The sequence below is a fragment of the Eptesicus fuscus genome, chromosome 4 (assembly GCF_027574615.1).
Source record: "Eptesicus fuscus isolate TK198812 chromosome 4, DD_ASM_mEF_20220401, whole genome shotgun sequence".
In the NCBI taxonomy this organism is placed as follows: domain Eukaryota; kingdom Metazoa; phylum Chordata; class Mammalia; order Chiroptera; family Vespertilionidae; genus Eptesicus; species Eptesicus fuscus.
Window position 1 is genome coordinate 19134753 of NC_072476.1, and position 13431 is coordinate 19148183.

The 13431-nt window shown below is 53.7% G+C and overlaps 1 protein-coding gene across 1 annotated transcript in view; it reads right to left on the reverse strand.

Moving 5' to 3' along the window:
- The window catches only part of TEKT5 (tektin 5), a 37628-nt gene extending 24753 nt beyond the window's left edge, over positions 1 to 12875 (reverse strand). The window contains exons 1-4 of the mRNA XM_008141592.3: positions 11876 to 12875; positions 8579 to 8662; positions 7904 to 7974; positions 3048 to 3191 (exon numbers count right to left, since the gene is read on the reverse strand). Of these exons, the coding sequence (XP_008139814.2) occupies positions 3048 to 3191; positions 7904 to 7974; positions 8579 to 8662; positions 11876 to 12451 (875 nt within the window). The 5' untranslated portion in view covers positions 12452 to 12875. The remainder of the gene's footprint in view (positions 1 to 3047; positions 3192 to 7903; positions 7975 to 8578; positions 8663 to 11875) is intronic.
- Between the last annotated feature and the right edge of the window lie 556 nt (positions 12876 to 13431).

Genomic DNA, 13431 nt, shown 5'->3' on the forward strand with positions numbered 1-13431 from the left:
CCCTCCGTCTCCTGCTGCTGTCCCTCCTATTGGCTGAACTCAACCGGAAACCAGATGGCAAAGAGCCAGTCTGCAAAGGGCAGCCGCCTCTACAGCTAAGGAATGGAGGTAGGTAGGGGCGGAATGGAGACCCAGGCTGCCTTGGAAAGGGCGGGCAGGGAAGGCTTTTCAGAGGCGGCGACTCATCAGGGATTCAGTTTAGGCAACAGAAAGGCCTTCCTGTAGATACAAAAACCTCACATGCAGCCACGACGAGCGAGAGTGTTGTCCTCTGGGGGGCCTTCAAGCTGGCTTCAGCTCCTGCGTAAACCAGACGGGATATCTTTTCAAGGCCTTTTCTAGCCAGGAGGTCTGTCCAGTCATTAAATAAAGTCCCTTTCTATTCTCGGGCAGTAGGAAAAAGAGACTGAATTGTCTGAAATAGAAGTCTCATTCCAGACGTTTTAAAGCACACTTGGATTGCATGGTGGGTAGACATTTTCAAGCACATGTCATAGGTGGTTGTTTTGTCCTGGCGTTCGCAGGCATTAACGTCCAGCAGTAGACAGGGGTCTCGGGCTTCTGGGGATGGGAGAGGCACCGTGCCTGCAGAGCTGTCATCCAACAAAGACCTGAGGCTCAGAGAAGGGAAGTGTCTTTTCCAAGGTCACACAGCTCCTCGCCATCAGATGAGGGAGGAGGAGGCACAAGGACAGCAGAGGAGAGCAGCAGCTTCACCCGCTGCTGAACGGGGTACCGTCAATGTCAGCAGCAGCCACCTCGGAGCCCTCGCCCTCCTCGGGAGCAGGCAGCTCGGCTCCCAAGAAAATGACCCACTAAGCACATTCTCCCTGGGGAGCCCTGCCAGGGGCAGCCTGTCTCCTGGCAGGCGGTGTGCCCCGGTGGGAGGCGGGCCGTGCTTTCTGTAGCCTGTGTCCTCTGAAGACTTAAAGACAGAGATAGCAGGCTTTGCTGGGGAGGCAGAAAGGCGCCTGGATAACACGCACAGACTCGGTGTCCATCCAGTGCGGGCTCAGGTCACGGCTCGGCCCCTCACTGTGTGAGTTTCGGCCGGGAGCTTCCCCTCTCTGAGCCTTAGTTTCCTCATTGTCAATGGGGATAATAATGGTGCCTAAGCCCGTGGTTGTTGAGTGACTAAATGTGAAGCCCCCATCACAGCACCCGGCGATAGTAAACACTCGATAAGGTATTTATGATTCATGAGACACTGTGTGTAAAGCTCTCAGCAGGGGGCTGGGGCATAGTAAACATCAGGTAAAAGACACCCACCATCACCATCATCACCACCACCACCATCAGTTAACCTGTGGCAAAGAGAACTGAGTTGAACAGAGACAACTGCAATTCAGAGTCTCCAAACAACCTTTAAGCTGCCCAGTCACAGCCCTGCTTTCTCCAAAGAACGTCTATGCATATGTGCATTGCCCATGGACACAGACAACAGGGGGTGAAAGACTGGGGTGGGGCGGGAACCAGGTGGAGGGGGTAACGGGGTGGGGGCAATGGGGACATCTGTAATACTCTCAACAACAAAGACTTTTTTAAAAAAGAAACCCAAGTAAAAGCCCTGAGCTAGCACACCTGAGGAGCGATTAGTCACCACAAACAGCAGTGGAGGTGCTGGCTGAGGGACTTAAATAGAGGCCTCCTGGGCACGGAAGCCGGAGTCTCCACCAGCACAGCCGGCCTGGCTGCCCGGGTTTCAGGGAGGCATCCATGTGGGAAGGCAGTCCTCCCACTCCCTGTCCTGATGGGCAGGTGTGGGTGAGGGCACCAAGCCCCCTGAGCCCTGCTTACCTTGCCAGTGCCATAGGGGAGGCCACCTTGTCAGGAAAAGAAAGGCCCCCAGGAGCTGCCATCGCTGGAAACGCCAAAGGGTCCTCTCAACACGTGTATTTTAAGATCCAGAAGGTGGTCCAGGAGACTGCCAACAAACGCCTTCTCTCCCTTCTTTCCTTCTCTCTCCCTTCCTTTCGTCCTTCTTTCCCTCTCTTCCCCCTTTCATTCATTCTTTCATTCAACCAATATTTATTGCACACCTACTATATGACAAGCACAAATCTATAGGCAAGAGATTTTTTTTTTAATGGCCCAAGATGGACACCACCCCTGCCTGTACCCCCGAGTCTCCCTCTTTCTCTCTCTCTGTATGTGTGTGTCTCTCTCTCCAGCCTTCAAGCTACCGAGTGCGAAAGCATGCCTCAGTTCTACATGAAGTTCCGGGATGCTGTGACAAGCCCACAACAGTGCCCAGCATGCAGAGGGCACGTACCTCATAGCTGCTGGGCTGAGACAGTGAGGTCATACGGCAAGCACTTCATAAATGTTGGCTGTTGTCATACACGAGGCTCTGTGCTCAGCACTTCACATGCCCACCGTTTTATACTCATACCAACTCTGGGCAGTGGCGCTATGATTAGCCCAGGGGAAGGAAACAGGCCCAGAGGTTTAAGTAATTCACCCCACGTGCCAGTGTTGAGGCTGGATTTGAGGCCGGGCAGCCGGGGTCCACTCGTGACCACTACCAGCGCAGGTGGACATCCATCGGCTCCCAGCCGAGCTTGAATTCCTCTCCCTCTGGCTACAGCCATGTTGTTTTGGGGTTGGTTTGGTGGCATTGCCAATCAAGGTGCCCCAGCATGTCCTGGCCCAGCAGTAGTGGCCGGGTGACCCTCACTCAGCCGATCGCTTGCTCTGTCTTGCTGGAATTTGAATCTTGGGCAAAGTGGGGCAAGAATGGCAGGATTGGTGGCGCTCTGATTAGCTCTCACTTCCTGGCTCGTTCAAGCTGCCAGAGCCTTCCCCTCCAGCCTTCCCCTTGAGTCTGTGGCTCTCCACAGCCTTCCAGTAAATTTCATCTTGTCTCAAGTTTTTTAGCCAGAATTGAATGCTATGGGTTGCAACCAAGAGTCCCCGTTGAACCACACTGCCTCTCACTTGACTGGCGCACGATCGATGCCCCTTTAAGGCTGCTTGGCGGGAGCACACTCAGAGGCCCCCTCTCCCATTGGACAGGGTCAGGTGGGGACCCAGAGCCCAGTACTTACGTGCCATCGACCTTCTCCACGCCATGGAAGAAGCTGATGCAGTCGGATGTGTTCCTCAGGTTAAAACACTTTTCGTCAATAAACTGGGCTGAGTTTTTGTCCTCAAGGTCCCTCTCCAGAGCATGCTGAGCATCTCGATTATCCCTGGGGTGGAGGGGAAGGGGGGGGGTGGTCAAGGATTTATTCCTGGACTGTGCCCTTATCCAGAGTCCCTCCCCCGAGGTCTCATGGGAGGTCGGTGCTGAGCCACGGCTGAAAGCCAAGTCTTTGGACTCCCAGGAGGGTGCTCTGTCCACCCAGCAGCTTCTCAGGCCTCTTCCCACTTCGATGCCCCCACCACATACCCAGGACCTCCCCGCAACCCCTCAACCTCCCCCCAATCCAAACAAACCTGTTGCCATTAGAACAGGTGTGAGCAAACATTTACTGTAAAGGGTCAAATACTAAATATTTACGCTTTGTCAGTCATATGGTCTCTGTAGCAACGACTCAGCTATGCAGAAGGCCGTCATAGATAATAAGTTATGGGTATGGCTGCATTCCAATAAAACTTTATTTACAAAAACAAGTGGTGGGCCAGATTTGTCCCTCCAGCTGTAGTTGGCTAACCTGATTGAGAAGCTACGAATTCACACTTTGGACAAAGCCTGGTATCGCTTTAAACCATGTGTCTCATCCCCCTCATGCCAAGCACAGAGGGAGAAGACATGAATAAGACCCAGTCGCTTACCTTCACGCTGCTCACAGATTTGTGTAAATAAATACAGTAAAACTACATATGGTACAGAGTGGCAAGGGCAACAGTGCAGGTTTGTAAAGGATAGACAGTAACACTCAGGAGGAAGCCATCAGCTCAGGGTGCGGGGGTAACCAGGGCAGGCTTCCCAGGGACGTGTCTGGGCTGGGATTTCATAATAACAGGAGCAGACATTCCGGACAAAGTTGGATGGGGGGTGAGAATTCCAAGCTGAGGACACCTCGTGTGCAAAAGCAGAGGAGCTAGAGACCTGTAAGTGTTTAGGGACCTAGAAGCAGCTCAGTAAGGTTGTCAGAACCAGGGGCCAGGCAGAGTCCAGGACTGGGTGGAGCCAGGGACTGGATGGTCAGGGACTGGGCACTCAGGGACTGGGCACTCAGGGACTGGATGGTCAGGGACTGGGCACTCAGGGACTGGGTGGTCAGGGACTGGATGGTCAGGGACTGGGCGGTCAGGGACTGGATGGTCAGGGACTGGGCACTCAGGGACTGGGCACTCAGGGACTGGGTGGTCAGGGACTGGATGGTCAGGGACTGGGCACTCAGGGACTGGATGGTCAGGGACTGGGCACTCAGGGACTGGATGGTCAGGGACTGGGCACTCAGGGACTGGATGGTCAGGGACTGGGTGGTCAGGGACTGGATGGTCAGGGACTGGGTGGTCAGGGACTGGGCGGTCAGGGACTGGGTGGTCAGGGACTGGGTGGTCAGGGACTGGGTGGTCAGGGACTGGGTGGTCAGGGACTGGATGGTCAGGGACTGGATGGTCAGGGACTGGGCACTCAGGGACTGGGCACTCAGGGATTGGGTGGTCAGGGACTGGGTGGTCAGGGACTGGGTGGTCAGGGACTGGGCACTCAGGGACTGGATGGTCAGGGACTGGGCGGAGGTAAGGAGAGGACAATAGGGAGGGCCCAGGACTTGAACCTCCAGGGCTGGTTTCTTGGCTAAGAAGTTTAGACATAAAGGCCACTATTTGCCAAACTCTGAACATAGGAGAACCACTTTCATGATTCTTGTCATATTCCCAACGTGTATATACTATTACTTACTTGCTACTTGTCTTTTTATGAAATAACTTTTAGAATATAAATAAATGTAAAAGAAAAACCTCCACCACGGTCTTTAAAGGAAAACCAATAAATCTTTCCATAGGACACCTCCAACATAAACACTAAGCAAGCACTGACAGAATCCCAGCAGAATCCACGTCTCTAGAAGGTTCCAGGCCTGTACCTTTTTCTGTTTCTCTCTTGATTGAAAAGAGTGGATTAGTCAGTTAAAGACAGACACCTAAGCGTCGACTGGGACTTTTGCCTTGAAGAACTGAACAATAATAAGGGACCAACTCTGACTAAGCAAGTTGAGGTCCAGACACCAACTACAGTGATGGGTGCACATCTTACATTGGTCTCTCTTCCCCCTTCTGCATCCTCCCATTCTCTCTCTTTTTCTCTCTCTTCTTCTGTCTCTCCATTGCTATATCTCTTTCTGACATCTTTTTCTCTTTCTCTCATCTTTCTTGCTTTCTCTAAGTCTTAGGGCCCCTCCCCCTCCTTTCCCCCTTCCCCTCCCCGTCCCTCTCTCCCTCTCCCCAGTGTGTCTCTGTCTCTTTGTCACTTCCTTTTTCTGCTACCGACACTGGGAGCTGGTGAGGGCTTCAAACAGGCCAGGAGCCAGAAAATGAAATCCTGATGGTGGGCCCCCGCCTATCAGGATACTCGGGGGCGATGTTGGGCAGGAGGAACCATCCTGGAGCCTTCGGAATGGGCAGCGCCGTGGAGAAATAGAGCCCCATCTTATCTAATGAACTGGCATGCGAAGAAAGACCAGAATGTAGAAAGAACCTGCCAGAGTATTGGAGGGGCACCTGGGGCCTCAGAATCCCTGGCCAGCTGGCCCAGACTCCGGGCCCTCGCTGGCGATGCCCAGGGAAGGATGGACAGCCCCTGTCTCCCTTTGTGGGCCCGTGACGAAGAGCCCAGCCCTTGTCGAGGCTCACCCGGCTGTAGGTCCACCAGGAAAAGCCGGAACTTGGCTCCGGCCCATCAGGAAGAGCCTTCTGCTTTGTTAGAGAGCTGGTGAGCCGAGGACACGATCCTGCCCAGGTGGGGGCCTCAGCCTCACCCACAAAACCACAAGTCAGCAGCCAGCCCAGGCCTGCCAGTGCCAGGTTGGCCACCTGAGGGGGTCAGCGGCAGAGCCTCCCACAGGCGGCCAGCACACACGGTATTGAAGCTCTGGCGAACGGCTGCTCCTCAAGATCCAAGAGCCTCTATCCAGGTGGCCCGGCCTCTGGTCCTGCCAAGGGAATGCCCCCTACACCTGCTCATTCCCTCCCACCTCCTCTGCCTCGGCTGCTTCGTCTGTGTCCTTCCCAGCCTCTTTCTCTATGTCCCTCTCCATCTCAGTTCTCTGTCTCTGATGCCCCTCCTGCTTTCTCTCTTTGTCTGGCACATCTGTGTCTCTCTGACCCGTTCTCTACGCCCCCCCCCCCCCCCCCCCCGCGACACACACACACACACACATCTCTGTCCTTCGCTTCATGTCATTCTTGTTCTGTCTCTCTCCCTCGGACATTGGGCCCCCTCTGTGTCTCCCAGTGGATGGGACTTTCTTGGTTTCTTGGTCTGTCTCGGTCTCTCTGGATCCCCCAATTCTCCCACCTCAGCCTTCATTGCCTGGGGTTGCAAAGCAGCACCCCCTCCCCACCCTAGTCTCGGAATTTCTCTTTCAGGGTCCAGCTCCCCAATTTCAAGTCTGGGCTTTTATTCACTCTGCTGGTTCAAACTGTCCCGTTCCCCAAACTTCAGCCCTCCCGTCACCCCAACACCAAGTTCTGTCACAGCCTTATGTCAACACCAAACGGAAAATCATCTCTCTTGCCAGAAATATATAATTGTAAAAATAAGAGCAATACAAATATAATAGAGATGCTTGCCTGCCCTAACGTTCCTGTTTAAATCCGTCAGAAATCAGGACGAGGCGTCAGACACAGAACTTAACCCCACCTCAGCCATTCAACGGGCCCTTCACCCACTGCTGAGTCTGCACCTCATTTCCAACCACTCTCTCGGGCAGCTCCCTGAATCTGCCCCTGACCATGCCCTCATGTTCTGGGGGTAGCTTTTCAACACTGCTCAGGTGCTTTTTGTCCTGGGTGATTCTCTCCAATCCCTGCCACCCAGTTCTCACTGCGGTGGAGTTGAGGGGCTGCTGTAGGGAGTGTGTGTGTGTTGGGGGGGTTACTGCTGTTCCTGGGGTATAGCAAGCCAGGGCACCAAACCCCCGGGCCCTGTCGGCAAGCTGCCTGGCCTCTTAGCAGCCCATCAGGCTGCCCCTGTGCCCCCCACAGCAGGAAGGGGTGCCCTGAAAAGGCTGCCATCCTGCCTCCTGCCACCTGGGTCTGAGGAAATGGAGAGGAGAAGCGAGCAGAGCAGCGTGCCCTGCGTGACTTAAAGGCAAGTGCCCCGGTCAAGGGCCGGGCGGGAAGGCTGCCTCTGGAAGAGCTGGGTGCCAAGAGCTTAGCTGTGGGTCCCAAGCCCCGTAAAACTCGAGCCTCCCTTTAATTATGGGGGAGCCTCCTGGCTTGTCATGAGACCAGTTACATAATCTTCCAAGAACGAAAAGCTGATTCCTTTTGAAGACACATGGCTCAGGCGTCCACCAGCTCCCCTCTGGAGATGCCCGGCCCCTCGCCTTGATGCCGACTGCCACCCACTCTGCCATCGCCCCAGGTTCAGGGCTCACAGCGGGGGAGCCGCAGGTGAGGGGGGGCCACCGTGAGAGCGGTTTCTTGTGCTGCGGCCCCCATTGCAAACAGGAACCACCAGTGATGTGCTGACTCAGGGAAATCAATGTGCACATCTCAGTAACCCCCTATTGGTAGCATGGAATCCGCTATCGGGGCAGCGGACATTGACAAATGCTCCAAATCGGGATTTTTTTTTTTTTCTTTCCTAGGGAGCTGGTTGTTAAACACCACTACACCACTGACCAAAAGAACCACCGGGTGCCGGGGTCCATCTGGCTTGCCCCCCACAACCGAGGGGTGGGGGGGCCGCAAACAAGCTGCAAGAGGGAGAGAAAGCAGCCCTTACCGCAGCTGGATTTCAATTCTTTGAGCTAGTTTTCTCATCTGTTCTTGGCAGCATTTCAGCAAATCCACCTCCTTGAATGAAAATGTCAGAAACAGCGGCGCCCCTTAGAAACGCATGCAGCCTGGCCCCCAGGCCAGTGACCACCCCTCCCCTCTCATTGCCCACCCTCGGCCCCACAAGCTGAGACACAAGGGTGGGGCCCACGTCCTGCCTCACCCCACGTGATCCCCGGGCCAGACAGATAAGGGTCGATTGTGGAGCTTCAATATTCCTCACCCACTTTCTTCTCTTTTTATATACTTCCAGGTTAAAAGGACAGCTAGCACCTACTCTGTGCCAACTACTCATAGATTGTTTGATCGTTAAATTAAATAAGGCATACTAAGTGGTACAGTGCATAATAACATACAGTAGGTGCTCAATAAATGCTATTTTTGTTATTTTTAAGTTATTTTTTACTGGTGTAACGATGATGATGCCCATTTTAGAGATGAAAAGACTGAGGGTCCAATGATCTTTCTCCCTGTCCCTAAACTGCAACCTGGGCCCCCACCCTGGCTTTCTGAGCCCTGACTTTGCGTGGGCTGACAGGTGGCTTCTGCTCAGAAAGCTCTCTGACCAGCTGGCCCTCCCTCCTCCCTTAGCGGGGACTGGGCTCACCAGGAGGCACCTTACCTGGATGAGGTTTTTCTCCACATTGTCATGGACCAAATCGATCCCGATCCTTTTCTCTCGATGGTACAGACACTCCAGTGCCACCTGTAGGAAGCAGCGGGAAATCAGAGGAATTCCGGTCTATCTTGGCCGTGATCTGATTTATTCCCCAGGGAAACCTGGATGCTTCATGCAGCCTCACCATCGTGCGTCTGAGTGGGTTTCTGCCTCCTCGCCACAGCGGCGAGATATCACGGCCGCAGGGGGTGCAATATTGGTGCGTATCTCACAGGTTTGCTGTGCAGGTGAATATGACTCTGAACATACAGCTGACCCTTGAACAACACGGGTTTCAACCACACGGGTCCACTTATATGAGGACTTTTTTCCCCAATAAATACTGTAAATGTGTTTTCTCTCCATTATGATTTTCTTAATAACATCTCTTTTCTCTAGCTTACTTTATTGTAACAATACAGTATATTATACATATAACATACAATTTATGTGTTAATTGACTGTTTATGTTATCAGTAAGGCCTCCAGTCAACAGTGTGCCATCAGTAGTAAAGTTTTGGGGAAAAGTTATACGTGGATTTTTGGCTGCATGGGCACCAGTGCCCCTCACCCCATCAGTGTCCGGGGGCCAGCTGGATGTGGAGATCTCTAAAAGGGGGGAAAGCATTGCAAAGTGACCAGGGCCGAGACCCAGGCAAGCCTGCCACACAGCAATGGACCTATAACTGTCGTGGGGACGTGAGCAGAGCGGAATGGAAGACAGGACAAGTGGCAGCTCAGGTGGCCCCTGCAATGACACCGGGAAAGAACAGGGAGGGGCCACTAGCCTGTGATGTCACAAAGAGCAGCGGGGGAGCAGGCAGTGGGGAGCTCGGCATCCTGGTGTGGGGATGCCACAGCACCTGGGAACTCAGGAAGGTGAGGGATTCATGGATTCCACGAGGATTTCCTGAGCACCCCCCTTCTGTGTCCCCCTCAGTCATGGTACGAGGGATACCTCAGTAAGCCAAACAGGTGGCCCCAGCTTAATGGAGTTCTCACAGCAGGAAGAGAACACACACACGTAAACACATAAATGCAGTAATTTCTGACAGTGATGAGAGCTGTGATGAAAACAGGGTGATGTGTGGGTGGGGAGTCAGGGTATCAGGGTGGTCAGGGAGGACTTCTCGGAGGTGACAAACCATGACCTGAATCATGAGAAGAAGCAGCGATGAATGGGGCCAATGCGCCAGGAAGAGGGAGCAGCAGGTGCAAAGGCCTAGGTCGGAGGAGGAGGAGGAGGAGGAGTTAGAGGAGGAGGAGGAGCAGACAGAAAGCCACTGTGGCTGGAGTGGAGAAAGCGAGGCTGGAAGGATGAGCAGAAGCTGGGTCATGCAGCGCTAGAGGCTGTGACTAGGAATGTCGATGTTAATTCGGGAGCACGAGGAAGCCATTGAGGTGGCTTTAGCAGGGGAGTGGGGAAATCCAGGTCAATATTGAAAATCACCCCTCTGGCTGCTGTCTGGGAAAGGGGTTAGAGGGGAGCAGGAGTGGGAAAGCCAGGGGGGAGGCCGTCACCACTGTCCAGTGAGTGACACCCGCACTGAGGTGGTAACCATGGAGACGGAGAGAAGCGGACAGAACTGAGATGACTCTGGTGCCTGTGCCACCACGTGGCTGCCTGAGGCGGCACATGTGATGGGCAGAGCTGGGCTTTCCACACAGGCTGGGGGTAGGAGACTGTGGGAGAGGAGAACACAGATGTGGGACGCTGCCCTGGGTCTCTGAGCAGCATCCCTGCCCACTCTCCTCCCAGGGGAGAAACTTAGGGATGTGGGGAGATAGTAGGACCCCGCCCCCACCCCACCAGAGTGGACGGACCCTGTGCCATGACTCCCGAGGGGTCTGGAGACAAGACCTCTCCTGCAGAAGTCCCCACACCTGACGTGGTTACCAGGTAGGAGGTTCCGAGTCCCCACACACTCCAGGGGGCCCCAGAACATCATCTGTGTGGCCGAGATGAGCTCCCCAGCCTGAGGCAGACACTGCCGGTTCCTTACCCAATGTCCACTCCAGGACCCCGAGAAAAACACTCACTCACCCAGACTCCTCTGAGCCAGGGAGCCCAGGTGAGTTCTGGCAAATGGGCTAAAAATGGAATCCCATGAGGGGCCTTCGGGAAAACGGATCTTCCCCATAAAAAGGGACAGACCCAGTGGGCGCACTGCCCTACCCGCACCTCCCTGCCTCGAATGAGAACATCACAGCGCTCCTTGCAGGCGGGAGCAGTAGGACAGCAGCACATGCTAAGGGTGGCCGAGCAGAAAGATCAGAGCCTGGCTGCCTTCTGGCATCAAGTGGATGCCTGATGTGCTTCCCTCTAGAATTCTCACTATGACAGACAAAGCAGCTCCTATTTGGTTGAGTCGCTGTGGCCACCTATTTGTTTACATGCAGCCCAAAGCCATCCTCACCGTTCCAGGATATGACGGGAGACCTGGAGGCCAAGGAAGTGTCACAAGTGTCCACATTGAGATATTGATATTCATTTATTCAACAGATACTTATGAGTGCCTACTATGTGCCAAACACTGAGCTGGGCTGGGAAGACATTCCAGCCACTGGTCTAGTCAGGCATAGACACATGAGTATGTCTTGAACACGCTGGTGACAAAGCAGACACAATTCCCTGCCCTCGTGGCACCTATGTTCTAGTGTGGGGAGAAACACAGTAAATAAATAAGAGAGAATGTTCTAGAGTTGTAAGAGGTGTTAAGAGCTTTGGAGGAAAATGAAGCGGTTATTTTAAGTGTGCCCATTCATCACACACATGCAGGCCCCCGCATGCTTGTAATATCTTGATGAAACTCTTTAATGTTGATATAACCCCAAGGAGAAGAAGGCATTCTATTCAGTGCGAGGAACCCTGATTTGACTGGGATTGTCCTAAATTGACTAAGGTTATATATTTTAAAAATATATTTTTATTGATTTCAGAGAGGAAGGGAGAGGGGGAGAGAGAGAGAGAAAAAAACATCAATAATGAGAGAGAATCACTGATTGGCTGCCTCTTGCATGCCCCGCACTGGGGATCGTGCCCTGACTGGGAATTGAACCATGGCCTCCTGGTTCACAGGTCAACGCTCAACCACTGAGCCACGCCTGCCAGGCTAAGATTATATTTTTTATGTTATAAACAGATTACAGATGATGTTGCAGCACAAACCAACCTGCAAGGTGCCTGTCACGTGATCGCTCAAGGGACGTGATGGGGCTGCATCGCAGCAGCCACCGCCCCTCTCCCCACCCCACACTCACCTGCAATGGGCAGTTCACCTCGTCCGCTGCACACTCCAGCCGCTTCCTGACTGCGTCCAAGCCTCGGTTCTCGTTAAGAAGCCTCTCCAGCTCGTAGTTCAGCTCAGACTTCCAGAAACCGATGTCCGACAGCCTCTGGCCCAGGTTCCGGCAGGTCCCCTCCTGCATCTGGTGCGTCAGCTGGTCCTTGTCCTGCATGAGCCGCATGGAGTCACCGATCAGCCGGCCAGCCCACAGCCGAGAAGCCTCCGCCCCGCGCATCTGCATCTCGTGGGACCTGTCCCAGTCGTGGGGGCTGTAGCGACAGAAGAGCCCTGAGCGGAGTGAGGGCAGGATGGTGGGCGGCTTCTGAACGCCCTGGCATGTGGCCCCCTCCTCCGGGCAGATCTGGGCGGTGGAGACCTTGTGGAAGAGGCTGGGTCTCCATGTGTTGAGGTAGCGGTACCCCGGCAGGTAATAGGGCTGGTAACATTCCTGCATCACTGGGGCCTGCACATCCAGAGGCTCATTGAAGCTACAGGTTTTCCTGGGGCTACAGTAACTGGCGTTCTGAGTGGTTCCAAGAAACTCCATCATTTCCCATTAGCCCACAAGGGCAAAACTCCGCCCAGGAGAGCCAAGGCCACAGCAAGGAGAACCGGTATCCCTTAGGGACCCGCAGGGCCTCTATGACTCGGCACTGTTGTCATAAAGCCCAGGGGACAGGGCTTTCCTGGGGCCCTCGCTCCCTTTCAGGCCTGCGGGGGCCATATTGTCCCGATCAAAACACACAAAACCAACAAAGTCGATGTGAGTTTCTCAATCCACAGTTGGAGGTGCAAGAAGTGACATTTGTCTGTTTTTCCATAACAATCGAATTTACTAATCGAGTTAGTAATCGAATGTTACTAACTCTGCCTGTGGGAGAACATTTGATGTAGTCCATGCCGGTGCACACAGTCAGGCCAGCTGGGTCAAGGTTACTCGTTCTCCTTCTGTCTTTGTCCCCAAGATGGCACCAACACAGTACGTCCACAGCAGGGACTATTCCTCGGCAGCCAGAAGGAACGGGCTCTTGGCACACAAAACAGTCGCAAATCTCCGAGTCAATCTCACCTGCATTCAGCCGAGGGAAGCAGCGAGGCTCCAAAGGCGCATCCTGTGAGCTCCACTTGGATGACATTCTGGAGAAGGCGGGTCCCTGTGGACAGCAGACAGATCAGTGGTTACCAGGGGCTGCGGCTGGGAGGACAAGAAAGTTCGGGGATGGCGATAGTACTGCTCTACGTATTGATGGTGGTGGGGGTTACACAACTAAATGTATTTGTCAAAACCAGTAGAAAAGGTGAATCTTACGGTCCCTAAATTATACTTCAGTAAACCTGATCTTGAGGGGAGGGGCTCTGAGCTCCACGACTCAGCAGAGACCATGTCTAATTGCTTCACCAGTAAGTCCCAGCAAACCATTGAATGAATGGATGGGCATCCAGGATGAGAGTTTTATCATTCAAGGTAAAAACAGTAAGACAAGCACTAGCTACGGGTAGGAAGTACAATTTAGACTTTCTCATCACCCC